The sequence below is a fragment of the Melospiza melodia genome, chromosome 5 (genome assembly GCF_035770615.1).
Source record: "Melospiza melodia melodia isolate bMelMel2 chromosome 5, bMelMel2.pri, whole genome shotgun sequence".
In the NCBI taxonomy this organism is placed as follows: domain Eukaryota; kingdom Metazoa; phylum Chordata; class Aves; order Passeriformes; family Passerellidae; genus Melospiza; species Melospiza melodia.
Window position 1 is genome coordinate 75,912,903 of NC_086198.1, and position 26,593 is coordinate 75,939,495.

Below are 26,593 nucleotides of genomic sequence, written 5' to 3' on the forward strand. Positions count from 1 at the left end.
GACTCAACAAGCTCACACCTAATAAAAGACTGCTCAATCTCAATCTAAAAATTGAATATGCCATGCAGTATTTATTAACCTGAAGTACCTTTAAATAGAAACTAGCCTAGCTTCCTAAGGAAAAGTAATATAGAGCCAAAATAAGGAATGCCTCACAAAATAAACTTCATTCACTTCAAAAGTCCAGGTCAGTAATGTAGTACATTTTGCTTCAATACTTTTTCCTGAAATAATTATTTCAGGAGTTTTCATAGCATTAGTTTGGATTCATTTTGGAAAAAATTACAAATGTTATTTTGAAAAAAACACATGCTACCAAATATATTACATAAAACTAAATGTATAATGTACTGCATTATATTATATCCATACTCATAATTTAACATTGACTTTAAGATTCAGGGTTCATCAGAGGATTTTTATTTATACAATTAGTCTTACTGTAATTTTCCAGGTGGGCAAATATATACGGATAAAACTGAATGGGAACAGGTCATCAATAAATACATCCATTTAGTTTAAGGCTAGGAGACTTACAGTTCAATTTCTACATCTTTCTTGTGCTATTCCAACCTACTAAACATGTCTTTCTGATGTGGAAGGTCCCTCTGGACCCACAGATCTGTCCAATGCTTTCAGAGCCGCCTCAGCTTGAGCATTTTGACAATAAATATCACAATAATATTTAAATGTCCCTAAACTGGAACACTGGCATCAAAATCTCACTTGTATCCTAAGAGCAATCCAGGAAGCCCCCTCCTGCAGCTGCACAGCCTCCTCTTTCACTGCACAGGGAACTGGCAATATCTCCTTTATTGCACTTACAAAAAGCAAACTGGGAAGCAGGGAGGGAAAGGCCAGAGGAAGGCTTTATTTTTCACTCTTACCTAAATAAAGTGCGTTTTTCCAAGCGCAGGTCCCGAGACTCCAGGATGCTGCTGTCCTGGTGCAACACCAGGGGCTGCAGAACATGTCAGGGATAAAAGAACAGAGAGCAAATTAATTCTAAACTATGTATAAAAGAGCAGCTGTGTTAAATTTTTTTAAGGTAACTCGGAATATTATTAATATAGGCTGCACTCATTTCAGTGACTGCTCCTTTACAATATGGAACATGATTAAAGCATGTTTTCTTTTGGCTAGGTGTGAAACAATGACCAAAATTCAATTTCCACTGGAGTCAGCAGGTGTTCAGGAACTTGGTTGTTAAAATAAACCTAGATTCTTCAACTTATATAAATAACACAGAATAATGCATTAGGAAATACAGCCAGCTAACAGTCCTTAAAAGCTTTAAAAGCCCATAACTATGAACATTCATTGATTTTTGTCATTGCAATCATCTAGATGGATCAAAAGCATGAATTTAAGAGAATAAATACTTCATGTCCACAACTTCCCTTTGAATTGGAGAACATTTCTGTTGACTAAGAGCCATCTCACACACACTGCATCATCCCCACAGACTGCTGTCTTGGAAATTTTCCTCAATATTAAAACCTGTACCTCATTTCTACCATTAATGCATCTCATTCCTCTTTGAGCAACTGAATGTCACTATGTTTTAGGGCTTTAATGCAGTAGCATCTACTACCAGACATTTGCTTTCTTCATGGATAATTCAATTCTCCTTCAATTAACCAGCACTGCCAATGTAACGCTATGGGCAGAACCAGGACATGTGTGTCAGTATGGAGAGAACAGAATTCCTTATCTGTAAAATGGGGAGGAAAACACCTCCAAAAAAGCCCAGGAATATGCAGTACCTTATCACCTCCAACGAGGAACAGGTCCACTGCAGCTATGTTGATGCCATGTTTCTCACAGACCCCAGCGAGCACCTCCTTGATGGAGAACCCTGACTTCACAGCCATTTTGCTGGATGAGCCATCCGGAAGGTTTACGCAGCAGTACTTGGGGGATTTGTCTTTATCTGGCACAAATGCAGGCAATCTTGAGGTTTCAGACTTGAAAGGAAAAAAAAAAAAGGTCAGTGACCAATGGGAAAATGAGGACTATATAAACTATTGGAGCCCACCCAGATCAAACCAAGCCAACAACCATAGTTTCTACCTTGCGCTAGAAATCCTTCCAAATACCACAAATATTAGGTACATTTAAATCTCGGGGGAAAAAATTTAGATAAAGATCATAAATCTAAATCACAAATCTGAATTTATTTCAAGAACAGGTGAAGTTTTACACAGCAAGTGTGTAAAACAGTTATAAGACTTACTAAAGAACTCCTAAGTAAAAATTATAAAAGTAAATTAAATCTCATTAAGCATCCAAATAGTTAAATGTCTGTGCTCAATAATGTCCTGCTGATGTAAAAATTACCATTGGCACCCTATGAATCAACATTTAAGTGAAGAAGAATGCCTTTAAACATCAGGTTGCTCAATCTTTCCTCACAAAATTTCCTCTTCTTTCAACATAATACAAATTCTATGCACAAATACACCACAGAGAAATTAAAATTTTAAAATTATTTGCTTCATGACCATTAATTGTTTTTATTAAAGCGAATTAGAACTACAATGCTACGGACTAGGCACTAACCTTTATTCTAGAGTAACAGCAGAATAGCAACACTACCACTAAATATCAAAAGTATCTTTGAAAATTTAACAAAAAGCTCACTTATAACTTAAAAGGACACTAAAAAATACTGGGTTTGACAGCCTTTTAGGGTACTCATCATGCTTTTTCTCTCTTCTTTAACATGGTGCTTCTCATTCAAATCACAGTAACTTTCTGATAGAAATCATGTGGGAGTGGGAAAGAAATGAGGGGTTGTTGCTTTAGGGAGCCTTTGCATTTTCTATTTTTTATTACAAGACTTTTTTGCAACAGAAATAAACATGACTTCACCATGCTTGTTTCCCTGATCAATATTTTTAGCATAGATAAATTTACACAGTTATTAGTTGATGGTTAATTACACAGAATCTATTCTATCAGAGAGACACCAACAGCACAAAAAACCTAAAATTTCCTTTTTTTAGAGTCTTCCTCCATATCAACATAGATAAATAAAGTATTACATCTATGTTTTATTAATACTGTTTTAAATTTGCACCTCATTAGTTTTACACTGTGAAGGCAAAACTTGATGGTTAGAAATCACAGTGTCTTCACTTGTTAATTTCTTAGCATGACAAAGTGTCCACAACAAACCTCTCAGGATTTTAGGACCAAATTAAGTCATAATGACAAAAACACACAGCTTTAAAGAAAACAGAGAAGAAGCAAGACGGACACTGGCACAACAAAAATCAACCTAATGCAACTTGCATCCCCCTTACTGCAGAGGCCAAGAAGAGGAAAAGCTTTAACTTGTGGTTGTTTAAAACAGATTCTCATCCTTGCAGGTAGAACAAACTAGCTTTAAAGAGCTACAGTCTTTAAAAGGGAAACTTTATTCTGTAGTTCACTGGTGTCTGATCTTAAGACAGACAAGATGCAAAGCATATCCAAGGACAGCATAAGAAATAATATATGAACACAACCTCTCTTGCATTTCTAACACTCTGAAATTGCCTGATATTACATCTTGTGCTGCAGCTGCATCACTTGAAACCCCTTTCCCAAGGCATTACATCAAACAAGCTACATCACACCACTTAGAAAATCAGTATTTCACTGTTTCATCTGCTCCCCCAGTAGCCCATGAGCAAGAGGCAGCCATTACCAGGTCGAGACTTGCAGTGGATGACATGGAGCCTTGAGATTCCCGTCTGTAGGACAATCCATTGGACTGAAAAGAATCTGTTTGTGCAAAAAAACAGCAATCAGTAAAGAGGCTGATTTCATTATTTATGCTAATACAGACAACTATTTCAAATATCAGCTTGTTGGGTCACAAATTTTTCTTTTTTCATTAAAAGGAAAGAAACCATCAAATCTTCATACTGTGCACAGAAGCATGGAAACCAAAGTAACTTTTGGTCAAGTGCTTCTTGGTTATGTAACCCCTGAATAAAGCCATTTGTTTTACATCAAAAAAAGGGGAAAATATTTTTAAAATAATATTAGTTTTGTTAATTAGATGTAACATGATTTCAATATTTCATCTCAAAATAATTATTCTACCTCTTCAGATACTCTCAAGGCAGATAAATACTTTTAAAAGTGCAAGTATGGTATTAGAACACTAAAATCTAAGACAATTACTAGTCACTTTCAGAAGGAAATGTCCATGATCACGGCAAATGCCACTGATGTCTTTTCACATATGAACATACTAAGAACACCCAAATTATCCATATGAACAAAGGTATCTTGTGGGTCTGGGAATTTATCAGAAGCAAAAACTGCATTATCAAATACGGACCAAACTTGGGGCTTTGCTGGAATTTTTTCATCATTTTTAATTCAACAGCATAATTTACTGCAAAACTTTCATCTCCTCTAGAGGCCATGAACAGGTGTTTTCATAAGGGAACTCTTCCTTAAACTCTCAAACACAATTAAGTAACAAAACAGCAGGTTACAAGGGCTTTCACACCTCTGAGTCTCCTTTCTCATTTTAGTCAGGGAAGGTGAAAACAGATGGTGACTGTTCAAAAGTGAACATACCTGTGTGTTACTGATAAAAGAAAGAAAAGTAGGATAACACAGATGGAGGAATTTTTAAATAGCTGTAACTACAGCACTATTTGCTGTACTGATCCTGGACTTTTCTGTAAAGATTTGAAATTATCTTTCTGTAAAAATAGCAGCTCTCTGCTTGAAAAGGCAATTACCAGCACACAGAAAGGCACAATGTTCCAAAACGTTAAAAAAAAAAGTCTTGTGGAAGTCAGTAAAAACAAATTTAAATATTGTCATATTTTTATCTGTTTACTTGTACATCTTCCGCAAAACTGCAGCAATACTAGCCACACTCTGGCCTTCTGACTTGACAGCTCCTTTCCTCTGTCACTCCCAAGAACGCACTTAGATAGCAACTAATCATGGTGAGATTAGTCATATCTATTGCTGAAACAACTTTGAAACAAAGCAGAATGTGATACTCACCGTTTGGATAATCACCATTTTCTCTTCTCTTCTGTGATTTTCCCAAACTCTTGCTTCTTGACCATGAGAAGAATGTTCCCCTCTTTTTCTTCTCAGTGTCCTCCTCTCCTGACTCTTCATTTAAAGATCTTCCAGACTTTGACTTACCACTTAGCTATCACCAAAACACAATTAAATCACTGGTTTGATCACAGGTGTGAGTATATTGTCTAAAATAAACCTCCCCACACTTCTTCCCAAAACAAGAGTGTGATGGCCAGGTTAGCTGCCTTCTTTACCCCACGCACAAGTGTCTATGCCAGCAGTCCTCTCAGCAGCAATCAAAAAACAAAAAAAAAAACCAAAAAAACCTCACCAGTGGCAACAGAAAGAAATACAGAGATGGAAATGTGCTGCTTGGTAGGGAGTACAAAACAGTAGCTGGAAATGAGCCATGGAGAGCTCCAGCAAATATGAAAGAACTGTCCCCAGCTCACCAGTAATGCCTAAGTTAATGTGGAAAGGCCATTTGCCTTGCTTTTAAAACACTGAATTTCACTTTGGTATTTTTCCTAGGCTAGGCTTGAACATGAACAGCTTTCAAAGACAATGACAAAGTACTGTTTAACATTTACAAGTATAATCAAGTATTTATTAGAGTTGAAGAATACAAATGTCAGGAATGTTTGATATTAAACTAAACTTGCTTTTAACAAGCTAGTATTCTTGTTAGAATATTAGAATATTCCTTGAAATGCTACTTTTTAAAGGTTCCTAGTCATAAGAATACATAATGGCAGATGGGGTAATCTGTAGTGATTGACATGAAAAATGAGAAGTTATAATTTACCCATACAGTTATGTAATGCCATGGTGGTATTATCTACAAGAAGAAAAAATAAACCCTAAATAATGTCAAGGGATCAGTCAGTAAGACTACTGGTCTAATTTTTAAGCAACTGTACTTATTTAACACAGAATTATCTTAGTTTAGTAGGAGCTAAGAAATTAAAAACTACCCTTAGCCAAAATGAGCTAGTTTAGGTTAAGCCTTCTCCAAAACTTCTGATAAAATGTCTCCTCTCAGCAAAGGTTAAATTATCACATCTTAATTCCCATATTCAACCAAAATAAGCTTCTGAACTGGTGTATTAACAAAATAAAACTTACTTTTTATTTGTACACATACAGTTAAATAATAATGAAGATTTTAAATTATATTCAGCAATTCAATATCTAGAAAACTGATTCAAAGTATATTCCTGAGTACATAAAATTTTGCAATTGTATTTGCCAACACCTCTAACCACACATTTTATAGGTTATCTTTGATTTTCCAAAGAACGTGAAAAACATTATTTAAAACCACAGTTTTGTGATAACAACAATGCACAAGTCACCTTTTTTGGTGTGGACATGTTGGACTTGTCTGAACTGACGCTGTGTTTGGAGGTGGGGCTGCTGGGAACACGCTGAGGATCAGGAAGAGGACGTCCTTCCACTTCAGCTAAGATGCACTCTTGGTAGAGGGGGGACTTGAGGAAGCGAGTATAGCTATCAAACTTCATCAGGTTAAATATCTGAAATTAAACCACAATGGATAACGGGTACATACATTCCAGTAGCACATCAAGAAAATGAAGCTGCTTTGCAATAGGAAGCTCCCATAACATTTAGGATATCAGGCTGTAAGCAGCATAGGTATGACACTGTTTAGACCTGGCTAAATCCACTGCACCCATTTTAAAGTGAAATATAACTTGATTTATTCCCTTATTACAGGTTCAGAAAAAAAGTTATGATTTGTGCAAACTGCAAGCTGAGATGATGTAGAGTCTTGACAACACTTTCCTCTTTTACTGTGTTGATGCCATTCTGTGTGGAGCATGTAGCAATCTGGCCATTTAAAACATTTCGAAGGTTATTACACTGGCACTGTATGTGACAGCATTAAGTTATGCAGGTATGTTTTAAGGTAGCTGTGAACAAGAAAAGTTTATGTTCTAAAACACAGAAATATGATATAATCACAATATGCAATAATACACAATGATACAAGACACACTATGTTAATTGCTGATGTGAGGAGAAGTTGAGAGTCCTTTGCATCATATAAAATGTTCACAGAGTCATAGAATCATTTAAGCTGGAAAAGACCTCTAGGATCATCACATCATTAACCCAGAACTGACAAGTGTTAACAGTAAACTACAGTCCTGTATCCATTGATAAGGAAAAAACCCATCAGTATCTCTGGGCAAATCAATAATCAAGGTGCTGTAGATCTCAAAAGAGAACAGTTTACATTAAACGATCAACATTTATCTTTAACCACAGAAGAAGAAAGCAGCTCTATACCAGGCCTGGAGCAAATATTTGAGGCTGATTTAACCAAAGGTAAATTTAAGAAAGTGAAAAAGAGCTTTTTCTTAAATGCTAAATAATGTTTAAAGTTTTTGTTCCATTTTTGCAAATTTAAACAAAGCTAATTTTATGAAAGTGAAAACAAGCTTTTTTTTAAATGCTAGATAAGGTTTAAGGGTTTTGTTCCATTTTTGCAAATTTGCTGTTTTAAGTGAATCCATACTTTTAGCTCTATATCTTCTCCCATGATTCAGTTCATCTGAAAAAACAGTATGAATGGCTACTTCTTTGGACATGACAAATTCCCCACAAGCCAAGGAAGGTAGGAACCATGAGCAGGTTATGGCACTCCCAAGAGTGTAAAGGAAAGTCCATCACTGAGACTGAGTGGCCCATTTGCAGATGGAAACCATGCTTCAGACTGTGCAGACACACCCTTCCCAACAGGCTTTAGCCCAAAACCTATCCTGTAAACAGCAAGACAGAGCAGAGAGAACTTGATCCTGCAGAGTCACAGAAACCCAACTCAAACTGAATGCCAACTTCCATGTTTTTTACTTTCCCCTCTGTATATTCCCCTTTCTGCTTAGCTGCTGCCTTTTAATGCACTGTTTTCCACATGGTAAGCTATGGAAAAATACTTCTGTATATGCCAGCTTTGACAGTCTGCAAATTAAACATACTTAATACAGCAAAAAAATTACAACCTTCTAACTTTGCAGGACAGAGCCATGAGAGGGTAACTAACTTACCTTGAGCTGATTATCATCTGCCCCATGTTTCTAGCCCACACTACATCTATGATTTCCTATATTTAGAATTATTATCATATTTACATATCTTAATGATTTCTGCTTATTGCGAAAAGGCTAGCAGATGCTAGTTCTTGTACTTACAAATGAGAAACATATATTTTAAAAGCATAATTTGAAATTTTCAGATAAACAAGAGCAGAAAAACTTACATCCATTATCAAATCTTCATGAAGTACATGCTATGTTATTCTTATTTTAATATGTTCAAGTGCCCTGCACTGTCCTCCATCCAGAAACACTGAAAATGCTTGTTCTTATTCAATTTACAAAAAGGAACAACATCCTAACTAGGTACTTTGGCTGCATCCACACTGCCATTACAACCTCTAACAACAAGATCATGGACAAATTTGTCAGGACATGGACAGAAAGCAACTTCCAGGGGTATTCCCAACAGACAGTGCTTGAAAGAGAATGGCCTGAAAGTGTTTCCAAGGCACTTTCCCACAGACTTCTGCCACTCCTCTGCAGCCTTAGAGCAACACTCCCCATTCCCCAGCACCACACTCATTCAACAACTACCACAGAGCAGCACCCACTCTGTGGTCAGTGCTCAAATCTAAAAAATCTTGTGAAAGACCACAGATGCAGAGCTTTCACTTTATTAAGGCTGTGTCACCACCATGAGCTCAACTTTGTGGGTGTGTTGCAGTAACTACACAACCCACAGCTGTGTGTTATCACACGGTGCCATCCAGCAAGACCACAAGCTGGCCTGCAGAAGCGCTCCCTGAAGCCAAGGAATGAAGGGCCACCAAGCAGCTGATTGCCCAGGCAGGCAGCACACCCCAGCACCTCAGCCAGGCTCCAAGGCCATGTCCTGAAGCAGAAGGAGCTCTCATCCTGCCTCACTTCATTTTCCAGAGAAAGGACTGGGTCTGACTGAGGGGTCTCACTGAGGCACTGACAATTTGAGATAAGAGGTCAGGTACAGAGAGGCCTTGTGGCTGGGACTGGACGCACAGCAGCACTTCCCATGAGCATTTTCTCCCCCATTACGAGCCCTCCTACCAAGGATACAGCATTTTCAAAGGGACAAAACCTGCATCAACCCTGTCACCTGACTCATCAGGACACTCTGTACTCCACCAAAAAAAAAATGGGAGAGGATAAGGAGGAATTCAGGCACAGTCTCCACAACACCAGGATGACAAATGCATGAAAAAATGTCTGGGAATGTGGTGACTGGTAATTCCCACAGAAGGCTCAGGCTTGGGAGGTGCAGAAGGAGTATCTGTAAAGCTGGGAGCTACCAGAGCAGCAGCCAGACCTACCTTCTATCTGCACTCCGCAGGAGGGTGACACTATGCCCTGCTGCTCAGATTGCCCAAAAGCACAGGGTCTGAGATTGTGTCCCAAGACTGTGACCTGGATCATTAATGCCATGGCCTTGATTCCAAAATTATGATATCAAAACTACTTCTACTAATAAACTGGTAGGGTGGAAAAGTTACCAAAGAGATGACATAGGAAAAAAAAACCTAGAAACTTGAATCTACAGGAAATGTGAAGTGTATCCTGTTGTTGCATAACCGTTCTGATTATCAATAATTTAAAATACATCCACTTCAGAGGTCTTCAGACTCCAACAGTTTTAAAATCTCTTTGCCTGACAGTAGTATTAAAGCCTAAGAGAACAACTCCCTAAATACAACATTTTAAAAACCAAAACCAGACACTATTTCTGTACTCAACTCTCCACTAAAGAAAAGAAAAGCAGCTATATGCAAACATTCTATGCAATGGTGCTGCAACACATAGAATTATTTACTTGCACTTAACCCTCATTTCAATAATAGTACTTTTCACATTATTTTTTAGTTAAGTGAAAATCTTCTCTCCACGTAACAGAAAAACAGCCAAGCAGACTTTTTTCTATTCTTCTAACAGAGTCTAAAATATACAGCATGTAAAACTATTTTTATAGATTATAAAGGAAAAGATAACAGACATAAACATAGAGCATTCATGGTTACTATGGTTACCTGAAGTTGCTGTTCCTTGAACATATCTGGATGGGGAGAATTGAGAATATCATCTGCCAGCTGTGCCTGGCTGTCAATATTAACTGGGGTTGTAGCTTTGCTACACAAGAACTTACTGAAGATCTCCCGAGCCCTGTAAGAAAGCTACAGAAAAGAAATGCTAAATGTATGTTGGTTTTAAAACCATAATTTTAGCTAGGCATTTCTTACACTGATACATTCCACCCAAAAATAGATAGCCACTCCTGAATCTTTTATATATGTATTTTTCATATATCAGTTTTTGTGAGTTTTAAGCACATAAATAGGTTTTTTTTCTTTATGATTACAAATATTCATCAAATATTTCTTGAACAGTAGTTGTCCTCCAAATAAAAATAAAAATAATCAAGCAGTGAAGCACAGCAAGTATTTTTGTAAAAGAAGAGTAGATTTTTTTAGATTTTTAGACCTTTTACATAACAGTTACTATTTAAATACATCCTCTAAGATTAAATTTCTAGAAGTAAGAAAAAGGTAAGTATATATATGAATATTTACAGTCAAAACCACTTATTTTTAACTTGTTTATATGAAACACCCACATCATGAAAATAATGAAAAACCCACCAAGCTGAGCCCACAGCCCTTAAGGGTGGTGTTCAGAAAATACTTTGTTTGAAGACAGAAGAAAGTAGAAGAAAAAATCCTCATTAGTAGACAAAAGAACTAAGAGGGACTTGGAAGGTGAAACTCTTTCCACCACATAAACCTGACCAGGTTTGGCTGTGGTGTAGACAGAAGTGTTGCCAGCCTGCATAAAGTTCAAAATTCACCCAAACTGCCTGACCAATGTAGGATTCCCTCAAAAGGATGAGATGGAGATTCTCATAATTTGTGAACAAACATGAGAGCCCTGCCCTTGGAGCAGCAGATAATTAAGTTATTTAGAAACACAGTCTTGGCTGGTGGAGGCAGTTTAGCTCAAAGAGTACAAGAGGCCTCTCCCTGACATGGACAATTAACTTGCTCTGCACTTCCATGCACTGGGCTTCCACTGCTGGCCATTTGCAACATCCAGGATACTTTAACTCATCCTCACAGAGCTACTTCTGCACTTTGCTGCAGTTTGAACATATCCAACATCTTAAGCTTAGGTCATCCCACCCTATTTTAGTGATGTCACAGTACACAGACCAAGCACAGCTCCATTCATTTCAATAATCTTGAAGGAGTAATAATTTTTGAAGAAGCAACACAAGGTATTGAAATACAACACTAACTTACCTCTTTTTTATCATGTGCAGGTACATGGTTAAAATATTCACAGGCCTGCCAAAATAAAATATTTTCTTCGCTAAATTCTTTCCGTAGAAATTCCTAGGGGAAAAAATAAGCAAATAAATAAATATCTCAAAGAAAAGTTACTTGTCAGCTTAAAAAACATATATATAATGCTTGGAAAGTTTGCATAAATGTAAGCTTTCAATCAGTCTCACAATCCAGTTTTTTCCTAAAGTAAAAATCAATATATGTCCAATACATACCTGGTGCTCCCCTCTTTCTCCTGTCTTTTCTAATGTATACATTTAGAAGAATACATCAAGTTACAATCAAATCATTTGCAAGTACAAAATTTGAAATGCCATGCTAAGTAGTGCTTAAACTGGTGAATACACTTTAAATAAAAATTTAAATAGTTCATATACTAGATTTAAAAGTGACACTGTAAATGTCTTTAATTGCAGTTCTACCGATATAACAGAGTAGATGTTTATCAAGAAGTGCCCATAACCAATCCTGGATTCATTACAGTGTATTTTTTTATCACATGGCAACTATAAAAAAAAAATCTATCACTGTTCACTGTGTTTGACGTGGCCACATTGTTTCTCTTTGGAAAATACTTACTGAGAGGAAAATAAAATATCTCCCAGTACAACACAGAATACTCAGGACCTTGATATTACAGAATCCTAAAGTCCAAATGAACACTGGTACTGATTCAGCTGGAAAACCCTACAATTACAAACTGTCTCATATTGAAATCTGTATAATTCAATATTCTCTCAGCATCTTTAAAAGAATTTTAACCATCAGGGGAAAAAATATTTAAAAAAACAACTTGATCCACCACAACCTTCACTCAGTCATCACATGGGTGTCAGTGAAGCTTCCTTATCATACAAAGTAGCCTCAGAAAGCTGTGTAAGAAGAATCTACACAGAAGTAAACTTAAGTTTATTTGTGCTTTTCAGATTTACATAACAGTTTAGGGAGTCCAGCTGTAAGAAAGCAATTGAGATAAACTACAATACAGGGAATCTAAATGCCCAAGCAAGCTCTGAATTTAAAGTTCTTTGGATACATAAGCTGAGACACCAAATGCATAAAAGACAATCCTGAGAGCAGCCAGGGGAACCTTTCTGCACATTACATGCAATTACATATCTAAAGAGAACCAAATGAGTGAGCAAGAAGAGCAAGAACCAGAACACAAGTGCCTACTTCCCCCTTGGCACACTCCCTGTGACCCCAGAGTCCATCTCCCCTTGCTTCCTTGTGGCCACAGGGCTTGGGCACAGCTGTCCAACATCTCAGCCTCTCCAGGAGGGCTGAGGGGTGCCCCAGCTGGAACACCAGGCAGCAAGGCAGGTGCCACCCGTGGCTGGGAAGCTGCAGAGGCTGCCCTGAACCCCTTGTGGGGGCACTTGCAAACAGCTCTCACCTCCTGGCTGGCTGCTCCAAGCAGCAGCTACTATGCAAAGTGTGACTATTTGCAAAACATGCAAAATCTATCCATCTGAGAAATCAATTCCTGCTCTGTGACAAAGCTGTCCTCAGGAAAGGCAGATGCTGGATCCCACATGCACCAAGACACTTGCTGTGGAACCCTAAATTAAATGCTGATGCCTCAGTGTTCATGGATACTGGCAGCAATCTGTAACTGCACAGGGTTATGGCAACCAGGTTAACAGATCTAAGCAATGGCTCTGGACATCTCCTGGGCCTCAAGAAAATGGTGGTGCACACAATAAACTTTAACATTCCCTAATTGTTTTTTAAAGTTGGTATTTCTTTAAGACTTGGAATGTTGCAATATTCATTTTAAAAAGTTCTAATTAGAAAAAAATGTGAGCAAAAAGTAAAACTTCCAGAATATCTGAGGTTGGCTTTTGGTGAAATGATGTGTACCTTTAACCTTTTAATCTGAACATTTATTAAAATTATATGAGCTACTTTTTACATTTATAATGTAAGTTTTGAAGTAACATAGCAGCCAAAGAATTTAATGCAGCAATTTCCTAAGTGTACACAAGTTTACCAGAGGTTTACAAGTAATTAGAACCAAGTCAACTGAACTTTCAGTAGGAGCCCCATGAACTGCATCATTTTTTAGACAGACTCCAACATTAGATCAGAACTGTAATTTTTTTTTCCAGTCTGACAAGAAATCTCAGTATGAAAGCAGAAATGCTATTAACTCTCAGACTACTCTGCTAAAATAAGGAACACAATATCCAGGATGTATTATTTTGCTTTCCTCTTCTCTGTTTCCACAAATAGATGTTCACTGTTAATGTGGGTTTTGGGTTCCCCCACCAGTTAACATGGAAGTTCGCTTATTGACCATTGTGATCTCTTAATACTTTTATATCAAGCAAAAGAGTCTTTCTGAGTTACTGCAGATTTCAATAATCTACCTTTCCTGTACCAGATGTTTCTTTATATTCCTAATGTGAAAATTACTTGGGCAGCACAAACTGTCCCTGTGCAACACACTCAGAATCAGCAACACACTACAGTGCAACAAAGCAAAAGTGTGTACCCTCAGCTTCCTTGCAAAATAGAGATGATGGTATTTAATACCTCATAAATGTGCTGTGCAGAACATTTTTTATGTATTGTGAAGTATTTATGCTTCGGAAATATTCAGCATTACTCCTTCAAGTTGCGGTTTTAACTACCATAACTACTTCCAAAAAGTATTTCTAAAAACTTTTCACAGGAAAATAAACCACTCTATCATTGAAAACACCTTCTATGTGGCTTCCAATGTTTCAGGAGATAGATGTAAAAAACAACCCAAAAGTACTTCCTTCTTCTTGTACAAAGGCTACAGATAGGGGAAAAAAAGCATTTTACAAATGGGGAAGCATTCTAGAAGTTCCCAGACAACGCCGAATATAGCAGAAGTTTCAGGTGAAAATGGAAGCTATGCAGAGATGCATGGCAATCTGAATATTACTATTACTCAACTGTGAACCTGTGTAAACTCAGAAAGATGCTCAGGTAACAACAGAGCACGAATGAACTCCCATCTCTTGCCCTGTGCAAGGAGAGTGTCAATAAAAAAAAATATAGAGGAAAATTACAGCAGCAGTATCAGGTATTTTGGAAAGCCTCTCACTGTCCCTCAAAACTCACCGAGAAATATTTAACACCAACAGAGTCCTGCAGAAGCCTCTCAAAGGACACGGCCCAGCTGGCAACCCTCCGCTCGCGCAGGCGCCGGCAGCTCTGCACGCTGGGGAGGCTGGCATTGCTGCTGAGGCTGTTCTCACTGATGCAGTCCTTCAACTCAGTGCTGTTCAGCTCTGCAGTAAAGGAAATCACAGCTGTCAATAAAGTACTATTATATATGTACTATTATTAAGTACTATTATATATATATTATATAGATTACACTCGTACTCTTCAGGATTGTTTATTTGGTTTATCACGCCTCCTGCTCAAACTCACAGTGGTTCAGAGCACCTGCATAGGAAAAAAACCCACCCCAAACACCTCTCAAATTTCTTCTGTTCTACTGCAAAGAAAACTGAATGAGTGTCTTAACAGCAGTCCCTTGACAGAAGAAGAAGGGACAGGTCTAAAACAAAATCTTTTTTCTTGTTCCACAAAAAAAATACGTTTTCCTCTTTATATTTCTTGCACTATAGACTGCACTCCTTCAGAAGGTAATCCAAGGAAAGTTGACCTTCGAGCACCCACTATTCATCAGAATGTGGGCAAAAACCTATGAGGTGAAAGGGGGCAGCAAAATTTCATATACACTTCAATTGGCAGACAAGCAATCTGAAATTTTGCGTGGAAATACAAGATTCCCATTCATACTGAAAATTTAGGAGAGAAGTCAATTGTGGAAAAGAACATTAGGAAAATTAGATAGTAAGGGATGCCTTCCTCATCCACAGGAAGTAAGAGACACCTAACAATAGATCCTCCATTTATTACGGTTTCTGATAAAAACAGGGATCCCTTCCAGACTTCAGCCAACATACTGGAATAATCTAGAGACCCCAAGATGAGAATTTAACAGATCCTTTAGATTTTGAAAACACAGAAGTGATTTTTCATTCTGAGAAACAAATTAAAAAGACCCCATGGAGAATTCAGAGAAACACAAAAAAACCCCTAGTGTAGCAGACTAAAAACCCCAAGTATTAACTCCAGATCATCTTTGTCATGTCAGTAATCAAAATAGGCACACAAAAAAAGTCAAAGTGACCATTTGTTCACAGAAGTAGAAAGGGGAAAGAAATGGCTGCTCTAAGAGAGGGAACTGCTTACAGCAGGGCTCTATTCACAGATTCATCATTTACTTCTTGCATATCCTTTATCAGGATGGTCCCTCCACCCCCCAGTGTACACAAATGTAAAACTGGTATAATGCTGAACTCACAGCTGCACACTTTATAGAGGAGATGTGAGGTTTAATTCATTGTGGAGACACAACTAAAGCCTGAGCTACTTGGTCTGATCTCCCTGCTTCAAAGCAGGACAGGTTGCACACAGAGAGATGTCAAACTGAATGAGATTCTTTGATGAAGGGATGAAAAAATCACAGACATTCAATTATTTGAAAAACTTGTAGTAACAGATGTAAGAAAATAATACCCTCAAATTAAATAGATGGTATATTCAGCAGTTTTATGCCAATGGAAAAGCAAGTATGCAGCTCACTAGAAATGCAATCTCTTGGAAAAAACTGAATTCACAACCAGTCAGAAATGGACTGTGCTTCATGGGGATATTTTTATGATTTTCCTCAGGTAATCACTTAGACTAACTTAAGCAATGAGTAATTTCACCAAAAAGACCCCGGGTACTTTATACGCTCTCCCAAGGTCTCCTTTTATGTTAGAAGTATTTGAAGGCACTCTGCATTTCCAAACTTCATGTTACAAAACATTACTGTTCCTCCCTGGATTTAAGAGCTCTGAAAAAATGCACCATTCAAAAACAGTTACAAGCATTGGGAAAAGTGATAAAGATAGTTGTAAAGATATGAAAAAAAATTTTAAGAGTAAAAAACTTCATTTTTAAACATATTCTTAGCTCAGAAATATTCACTGAGATGTAACAGTTAACTACTCTGAGTTTCTGTAAGCAAAACTATTTTTTAAGACAAAAATAAAACAAGACAAAGATAAAAAATTAGATGAGGGAAAAACAAAATGTAACTTTGTATTTTCAATAATGATAATCTTTAAGGACACTAGTAACAAATCAGGCATATAAATAATTATGATTGCCCAATCATATTAATCAAGGCTAATTACAAACAGTCAGCAAATAATGACAAATTTTCTTATACAAATATTTATTCACTTTTTCCTTTAAGACATGTGAAAGAGCATAACCAAGTCAACTGTTAACTTCATTAGAGACTATCTGTCACCAGAGTGAAACTATTGTGAAAGAAGTTAATGTGATTCTGAAGAGGATGATATCTAACTTTATTATCTGTAGTATTTTGCTTTAGCTCCACAGGTGCATGTGCTCTATTTTACAGTCCAGGATACAAACAGACACCCACTTCTTGATAGATCTGGAACAGTTTCAGACACTGCCTCACTCCTGGAGGGTTCAATCCCCAGTGATGAAAATTTCCTTGTTCCTTGCAGGCAAAGTCAGAAAGGCAAACTCATCCCACATACCAAGCCCCTGAAACCTCCTTGGCTGACAGAGAGGAATTAGGGAGCAGCCACACCAAGAGCTCAGCTCTGGAGGCTGGAGTCACAGTGCCTCAGGAGTCGGGAGGGATTGGGAAGTGGCAGGCACAGCCATCATCAGGCAGTCAGCATCACCTCCCTCCCATGGCAGGCGTTCAATTTCCCCATGGCAGCCGGGAAACCCAACTGCAATTACAGCCTCCAGTGTTTACACCATGGGGAACTGCTAACTACCTTTAATTGCTACCAGCTGCCTGCTCTCTCCAGCTCCTCAGAGTTACACTCCTCTAAACTGCACCGGGTTCTCCCTCCTCTGATACACTCCCAGCTCTGGAGATCCCATGAAAACAAACGATCCAAAATGAGACTCTATTTCCAGCAACCAAAGAGCTACTAGCACAGGTCTTCCAATATGTTAACATAGCATAAAGGGATTACTCATTCCCAGTAAACTGTCTGTGTTCTGGTAGATTTAATTTAGGTAATTCAGACTTTTTTCAAAAATAACTATTTAGTTTATACTTAACCCTGGCACAGCTTTGGTTTCCCTTAATGAAAAAATGCAGTCGGTTTGCTTTTAAAATCTGTAGAGTTTTCTGCTGTGGTACTCATCAAGCTGAAAACAATACAGAAAAGGTTGTTTGCCAAAACAGGCTTGGTTATTCTAGTCAACACCCAGATCATCAGTTGCAATTAAAAGAGTCACAGCCTAGTGCAGATACACCATTGAGAACTGGAGAAAAAGAAAGTCAGATAGAAGGAAAAACACATTCCTGATTCTACCATAAGTACCCAATTTATCCGAATCACACTTAAATGAAGACTGTATAAGGCATAATTCCTGCTCCACTCCCCTTGCAGAGGAATGTTTCCAATGAAAGACTCCAGCATCAGGTTTCCTGACCCTCACAGCTCATGCATTCCTAGGTACATGCAGCCCACCTTGGAAAGCAGGAATGGAGAAACTTTCCAACCCAGCCACATATTTCATCTAATGAGCCCTCTGTGATGGTCATCAGAGGAAACACAGAGCCCTGACTCCCACCCTCACATGCTCTCACCACAGGGCTGTTGTGCAAAGTGGACTCCTCCTCCTCTCCCTTGAAAATATTTTAAAAAATAAAAGGAGCAGTTGGGAAACTCAGGATGCCAGAGGATTTTAATGTGAAAAATCCCAGCTCTGCATGGACAACATGAACTGCAGCAGTGCTGGGAAGTTTCCAAATGCCTGCCTTCCTTTGTCATCACTGCTGGAAGCACCGACTTATCCTGTATTACCTGTAAAAGGAGGCTCCTTGATCAAACATTTCAAATCCCAGGGACCTAACTTCATTTTTGTTCTGCTTGACAGCAACCATACCTACTGAGGAAAAACTACTTTGAATTCAAACTCATTCAGTTTAATTTATTATCTTTTGGAAATACAGAACTGACACAGAATGCTATCTAAAAAATCTCAAAATACAATGTTTTGCACATTTTGTGGTTACACATTCCATGGAGGGTCTTGGTTTTATTTATTTTACAAAAACAGCATTATGTAAGAAAATACAGGCATTTAATCAACTAAGTCTTGAAAGCATTCAGGATAGGATGGCTTCAGAAGTTTTGGTTTAGATAATATAAAGCCATAAGCCTGAATACAATAAATGAAGGTTATTTTGTATGCATTTGTATGTATTTTTCAGCCTACAAATACTTTTTTTTTTTTATTGTGAGACGCTAAGCACATTCCTCACAATCATAGGAACGCACACAAATCATACAATCACTAAATACTTTACCTGGATAAAGCTGGTAAGAACCACTGTGGTGCCACTTAATGAAACACTTCAAGCCCTTCACTGAAAGCCATCCTTCTGAATCCATACCAAGTTCAGCCGCAACGTCCCGGAACCCATTGGGTGCAGGTTAGCCTGACTGCACAGCACATTGTTTGCTCCTCTGCAATTCTGGGATGAGGGAAGCTAGCAAAGTTCCTCACAGCAACTCCTGGGAGCTTCTATTCTGAACAAGTTGATTCCTTACCCTCGCTGCTTCAAGCAGAGGGAAGCAATAGTATACTTAACACAAAGCATTATAAAATGCTACATAAATAATTTAAAGGAAAGACCTTTTGCCACTGCTGCTAAAGGAACTTGAATTATTTATGCTACAGTGGAACACGGCTACAGTGAGCATGCACCACCAGCAGAACTGACAAATAAGTCATATACCTGTTAGAGGAAACAATCCATCTGTAGTTATAGTGCAAAAAGCATAAACAGTGTTTTGCTTTATTTTGCACTTCATTGCTAATTTTTTGCCTTACCTTCTTCAGTTACTTTTTAAAACACAGTTTTACATTATTTATTACTGCAAACATCAGATTCCTTTCGGAAAGGTCTTTAGGAACACTTTTCCTTACGAAAATTCTTTCCAAGTGATGAACACTAAAAGCAAAAAGCAGCAGAAACTACAGCAAAGTCCTATCTTAGGAAGAAATGTGTGCATATAGTATCTGTTAGGCTGAAGTATTTCAGCTTTGTGGAACTGATCTCTGCAGGGAACAGCAGGTGAGAACTGACTCAGACATTCTCCCTAGCTCAGATACCTCACCACCTCTGTCTGGGACATGAATGATGATGGTACTTCTGTTATAGATCCTTTGACCTTAAGGTTTTTCCTTTCTAAAGTGCCTTCCAGGTATAAATAGCAAAGTCAGTCATTAGCAGGGGCCTATTGATCATCCCTGTGACAATTCAGATGGCACAGTGCTCAGAACATCAGGCACAGCCTGCGTGCTGTGTACACACTCCCACAGTCAGCACACAGGGACAGCTCCTGAGGTGGGAAATAAGAGAAACCTGCTAATTACAGGTCACTGTAGTAACATCAAATGGCTCCTGCTACCCCTAGAGCAGATTAGTTGATCTACAGCAGTAATCTTGCATTTAAGCATTATTGCAGTTTGCATTCTGATTGTCTGCGATTCATTACACAAATCAATTACAGTTAAGAGCTGCCACTGGTCAGCACATCTGGAAACAACACTAATTTACACATCAGCTATCTTGCAATGCCCAAGTGCAGAGTTTTGGCTGATAAGAACATCCCAGCCTTGCACAAGCTGGGATGCAAAATATAAAATAAACACAAAGGGCTAGATGGTTTCCAGGGCCAGGCTCTAACACAATAAAAGCCATATGACATAAAACTTCATTGACTTTGGAAGGAAAATGTACAAAGAACTGTTGTGCCTCCCACCATACTGAAGAGATTTATATAAACACATAATTGCTTTTTACACATTAATTTTCTTCCCAAACTAAAGCTTAACAATAGTATTTATAGTATCTAGGTACATGTACAAATAATAATATTAATTAATAATACCAAGCAGAAGAGGAGAGACCTTAGAGCACCTTTCATCACCTACAGGGGGTACAAGAGAGCTGGAGAGAGACTTCTGACAAGAGCAGACAAAGAGCTTTAAACTGAAAGAAGGTAGATTTAGATTAGATATTAGAAATTTTTCACTCTGACAGTGATGATAACACTGGAACAGGCTGCCCAGGGAAACTGTACATGTACCACCCCTGGAAGTGTCAAGGGCAGGTTGGATGGCAGCAGGGCTGGAACAAGTTGACCTTTACAGTCCCTTCCAACCCAAATCATTCTGTGATTCTGTGATGACAAAGATTTAGTCTAGGAAGGGAAGCATGCAGCACTGTACCAATGGTTATGGCGAAAATTTCTCTAAACTAAACATACCCTAAAATGTCTAAGTCTGTGGATCTATTTCTGTACTAGTGAGATTAAGGAAAACTGAAAAAATGTCTGTGCTGTTCCATCCTCAATGAAAGTAAATGCTAGAAAATATAATTCACAGATGAATCACAACTTTTTACTCAATGCAGCTAAAGATGAATTAGGAATTCATTTAATTTCACTTTTTCTGGTTACAGTCTCTCTGGTTCCTATTTTTCCAACCCGCTATCTGGGATTTAAGCATGGATTCAATATTATTCAATGGATTTGATATTATTCACTATAGTTCAACTACCACTTTTTGCACAAATTATACTCCTTCTTAAATAGTATTTAACAATGAAGAGAGAGTTCATGTTAAATTCTGAACTAGCTAAAAAAACAGGGAATACAACTCAGCAGAAAATAGCACAAAATTTCTTGGCTGTTTTTTCACCTCTGTGACTTTACATGGCCCTTAAATTTCATGAGTTAAAAAAACTGTATAGAATTAATTGTGATAACAGCTACCTAAAGATTTGGAATTAGACACAAATCATATTGGAAGAACTGAAAATAAGTGGAATTTTTAAAATAAATTTTCAACTGGCAGGATAATTATTGTATGAGTACTATCACAGAGATTCCCAAGTCTGGATAGGCAACAAAATAACTTTCAACAACACAGAACAAGACTCCTTGTGGAAACAAGACACAAGTACATTGCATTTTACCTAAAAAAAGATCAGTCAAATTTTTGGTCCTCAACAGCTACATACAAAATAAGAAAGTCTGTGGTCTGCTTTGATTTTTATATCAAGAAGGTAACACGTGGGGAGAAAAAAACCCCATACTTTTCCCAGAAAAACACAGGCTATGTTTTAGAAATAGAAAGCAGAATAAGCACTATTATTTTCTGTTTTGCTATTTTATCACTTTGTGGACAAGACAGATACAACACAGAGTCTACTTCTCATCCAGACAGAAGTACAGTAAAGCATCAGACTATGTCAGCAGTAGAGAAGGAGAATACCTGACCAAGTCAGCCACTGGAAAATGGCTCCAGCAAAAGGACCAAAACAGCAATGTTTTTCTGAAATGCAGTTTTAGTCTTGCAAGGAATCAGAAATTAGGATATGAAGAAGTTTTGTAAATAGTATTGCTAATTTTCATTTACATTTGCATGTAATAAAAAAAAATATCTGTAGCATTCCAAATATCTTTTCCATTTCACTGCACTGATTATAGCAACACATCTTGTTGCCTTTTGCCCTTTTTATTTAATAAATTTGTCTTGTAATGTTGTCAAAGTACAGCAAACACAAAAATACATGAGTTTTTCTGCAGGATCAAGTGAACCAACTCCTGCCACAGTAGACAAGGAGAAAAGCCATCTCCTTTATACCCTCCACTAAACAAATTCCTTTATTCCATTAAGGAACCTTTTTTAAACTGTTTCAATCAACTTCAAAGCTTCAGAGAAATCATTTTCTAATGTTTAACAAAGAGTGGACATCCTTTAAAACATTAAAGGCATGTTAAAATCAAAACAAACCAGCTTATGTGCAATAAAGATGAGTTTACTTAGAATATTCCAGAAGTGCAAAAGCTCCATGCTGGGATTTTACAAATATCAAATCACTTACCCCCTTCTCAAAAAGGATCACACTTAACAAAGTTCAACCTCAGCAAATGCGCCAACACAGCTTACAACTTAGAAGCTACAGTACCTCTTTAAAAGCAAACAAGGTATGTTAAGGACAATAAAACAGAAAATGAGATTTTATCTACCATCCAATTACACAGAAGTCTATCAGCTCTGCCTCTATTATTACGAATGAAGAAGCCTAGTTATAATAAAAATGTGTATATATAAATGTACCAAAAAAAATATTATGCAAATAAACCAGTGAAAGTATGTGAACCCAAGCCTGCAGTATTTTCTCTGGCACAGTTCCTAAAGCAGCCACAGAGTTCTGCACCACCTTGGACTTACATCTTGTAATATATCACATAATTTACCACATATTACGTTGCTTAATGTGGAAAAGTGATTATTTTTCATTATAAACATAAAAACAAGCTTCAGCTTACCTCCATCAGAAACAGTTGCTGACTGCAATAAAAAAGAAAAAAAGAAAAGTGTTACTGAAGTTTCATGGCAAATATCAGAAATCTCTGAGATTCATTTAGCATTTGCAGTGTTAGCTACTTTTGTAATCTTATTAATAAGTGATAATATTAGAGAGGTAAATCTAAAGAAGCCAGCTGTTATTTCTGACAGCTTTTTTATCTCCAGCATGAAATTCATCCCTTTAAACCACTACTGTCCAAGGACTTGATCCCACCAATATTCACTGGAAGAAGCATTTCCTACTGTGGTAATTACACTGCTCCCAAAAGTCCCTCTTAGAGGGGCAGAGACAATCAGTTGGTACTTGTGACAAGGAAGATACCTAAAACTGACCTGCAAAGACTGGAAAACAATATGAATTAAATTTTTAATTTGCTGTAGTATTTGTAAATATGTGGCATTAAAATGAAAATTCAGTGTTTTGTCAGTCAGGTGACTGAAAACTTTCCCTGTCAGTCATTCTGACTGTCACAGAACCAAAAGGATGTTCAGGGTGCTTGCAATAAGCTAGAACTTAACTTGGAATAAGTAAGAACTCCTCACCACCTCTACCTATTGTACATCAGATTTTCAAGGACAATTAGTATTCTAGTGAAATGTTGAAGTTTATGTGCTTATCTACCCTAAACTTCCCAACTTTCATCATAAATGGCCTCAAGGCATCTGATACCTCATTAAATCCAAGTACTGACCATTTCCCAATTAGGTACTCCAATGCTTGGATTCAGCTTCAGCTGAGTGAAGTCTGGAGGACAAATGATTTTTAAGATTTAAGTTTGCATTGATTTTTTAATGACTAATAGAAAGCATTTTTATTTTAGTTTGGCCAATCTTTTCTTGGTCATTGAAAGCGTCCTTGAACCTTTAGAAAACCTTTTAAATATTTAAAAAATACTCTCTTCACTTGTACTGCTCATTAAAAAGCCCTACAGTATCTAAAACTTCTTCAAGGTCAGAAACACACACAAGAAGAAAAGCACAAATATAAACACAACTCAAGCTAACAGCTACCTCTCCATAGTTTGTATTTTTCAGCCTTGGCAATAAACACTCCCACTCTTCTTCAAAATCCACAAAAACCTTTAGTAATATCTTCTCCTTTCTTTCTCTCCTTCACTGCAGGCTCTCACCCTGCTGTTAACACTCTCTGAAGAACTTGTTACCAAGTGGAGTGGCCTCACCATTCCCATCACCAGGAGAGGATCTGAGCTATTCTGGGACTTTCAAAGTCTAAACTAACCTCTATTGGCATCATTCCCCTGGTGCTAGCTCAGATAAACACAAATACGCTTCTCATGAAAATGATTTTTTAAATGAAAAAAAGGAAAAAAAAATTAAAAAGAAAAAATTGAAAAAATGGAAATAAATTTAAAAATAACTACATAAATGCTTCTGGATCTGTGAAGAATAATAATACAACAAAAAGTATCTCCAAGCATCTCCCTTTAGTAGCTTTGTTTCAGGTATCAAAAATATGGTTCTGGTTACAATCCTTCAGTGGGGCTTAGGACATCTTTTCTACTTCTATTTTGCACATAAGCCTAGTGATCATGTTATAAATTCAGAAGCCATAATTTAATTAATGTTGGTAATTTAGAAAATTTAATTTGCATTACTGAAATCTGGTTTATAAATGTGATTGCTTTTAATTTCTCAGCACAGCACTGTACAGTACAGTTAATGAATAAACAACTTCAATGTCATTTCTAAAAGCACAAAGAAAATGATGACTCAAAGTAAAGTAATAGTATCAGTTTACACATTAGACAGAAAAAAAACCCCAAAATCCTTTCAAAATATCTATATTTTAGGAATGTTCATATACTTTGTTAGCTTTCATTAACCTAATTTCAAACACTAAGTAAAATTCTTCATGGTTTTGAAAGGTATGAAGCAAAATTATTAGGATTTTCATGACAACAGAAAGAATATTCATAATACTTCTGTCAAAAACTGGGAAGTTAACAATTATAAAAAATAATGTTCAAGAGAAAATGGTGCAATTACATAGAAAAGCTCAATCACGAATGGACACTGAGAGTTTTATCTCAATCCATTTAGCATAAGTTAATGCAGTGAACTTTTGACACACCACAGGTTCGTTTTGCTTGTTTATTTTAAATGCCTTGTTACATTACATATACCAGCATCTTAAAATCTCTCCAAGCAGGGCCTTAGTAATTTTTATGTCAGATCATTTTAGAAAAGCACCTATAGGATGAATATATTTTGCATTACAGTCAGTAAATACACCTATCGTGTTCCAGGCATTATCCATTTATTTCTATAGATCACAGAATAAAATATATCTTGAGAACATTTCCTTCAATTCATCTGTGTAACTAAATCCACCTAATTCAATAAAGCCTAGAAACTAAAGCTTGTAATTACTGTGCAAGAATTCACAGTAATATGTTCAAACTACGTTTGTGAGTACTCAGAAATCTCAGTTTAAACCTGTCAGAAATTGCATGCAGTCCACATTCAGACAAAGAAGTTTCTCTTCTAAACTGTTCAGCTGAAACTTGTCTAGATTTGTCTTTGAAAGGTATAAGTTGCAAGACCAGATTTTTTCAAATACTATGATGATCTCATTTTAAAAATACAGTTTATGTTGGGGGCTTTTTTTCATTCTTCAGCACTCACGTTTCCCACCACTGGAGGCTCTTCAGGACAAAATTTGATGTGCTACACAAAAAAGTTTGAATATTTGATGAAATGTAACACTGCACACATATTAAGAACCACCTATTGAAAAACATATGTATGAGAAGGATATAAAATTTAATTACTCCTGTAGGCAGCCATTTCTGAAAGAGGGGGAAGGGCAGGGCATGACACTGTGCCAGTCAGGGCTAATGTCAGGATATTTTTTAAAGTATTTAAGCATTTAATTAAAATGCCAGAACATATATGTTGTGAATGTACCTATGAGCTATCATCAAGAGATAAAATCTAATTGTATGAAACCATCAAATCTTTCACAACCAGATAAGAACTGAAATTGGTTCTTCCAGTTACCCCAGTTACCAAATTGGTTTAGGAAGAAGCCCATGATATATGCCAGCAATCTGATGGCAAAAAATTACCAAAATTTAACAAAATCTAATTTAGGAAAGCTAAAATGCCTTCCAGTATATCCCTTAATGGGAACTCTGCTCGCTCATCTAGCTGGATTAGCAGCTGAATTTTACAGACACACACCCCACAAAGTTGGGGGATGCAACTGTGCTCCAGGGACTTCAGGGCAGGATCTGAGAGGGAAGCTCAGTGGCAGGGCCAGCAAGCTGAAGAGTGGCTTCCCAGTTACCATTCGGCATAAAAGATGCTCTAGGTCTCTCTAAACTGGCAAATGCTGCAGCATATATTTGATAGCACAAAGTTCTGAATAAGAGAAAACATGTTACATTTTCCTTTGCATCATCTCTCTTGGCTAGGTGGAAAAACCAGAAGGGCCTGAGAGCTTTTGATGTTGTGTTCAGGATCTGCTAGCAACAAATCTAAAATAGTTTAAGCTTACAGTAATTATCAGGGAGAAAACTACTTTGTGTGAGTGCCTAATTTTTCTCCCAGAACAGAAGTAGACAACATAGTACCCTGCACCAACAACACGGTACAAAGGGAGAG

General features: G+C 37.2%; 1 protein-coding gene across 6 annotated transcripts in view; it reads right to left on the minus strand.

The window, feature by feature from the left end:
• Nucleotides 1-26,593, minus strand: part of RGS12 (regulator of G protein signaling 12) — an 85,660-nt gene that overhangs the window by 20,183 nt on the left and 38,884 nt on the right. For all 6 annotated transcript variants that reach the window (XM_063157458.1, XM_063157457.1, XM_063157462.1 and 3 more), the window contains 9 exons: nucleotides 22,927-22,948; nucleotides 14,573-14,742; nucleotides 11,432-11,524; nucleotides 10,166-10,309; nucleotides 6,402-6,581; nucleotides 5,023-5,176; nucleotides 3,695-3,771; nucleotides 1,767-1,967; nucleotides 888-961 (listed from right to left, as the gene is read on the minus strand). In XM_063157458.1, the coding sequence (XP_063013528.1) occupies nucleotides 888-961; nucleotides 1,767-1,967; nucleotides 3,695-3,771; nucleotides 5,023-5,176; nucleotides 6,402-6,581; nucleotides 10,166-10,309; nucleotides 11,432-11,524; nucleotides 14,573-14,742; nucleotides 22,927-22,948 (1,115 nt within the window). The remainder of the gene's footprint in view (nucleotides 1-887; nucleotides 962-1,766; nucleotides 1,968-3,694; nucleotides 3,772-5,022; nucleotides 5,177-6,401; nucleotides 6,582-10,165; nucleotides 10,310-11,431; nucleotides 11,525-14,572; nucleotides 14,743-22,926; nucleotides 22,949-26,593) is intronic.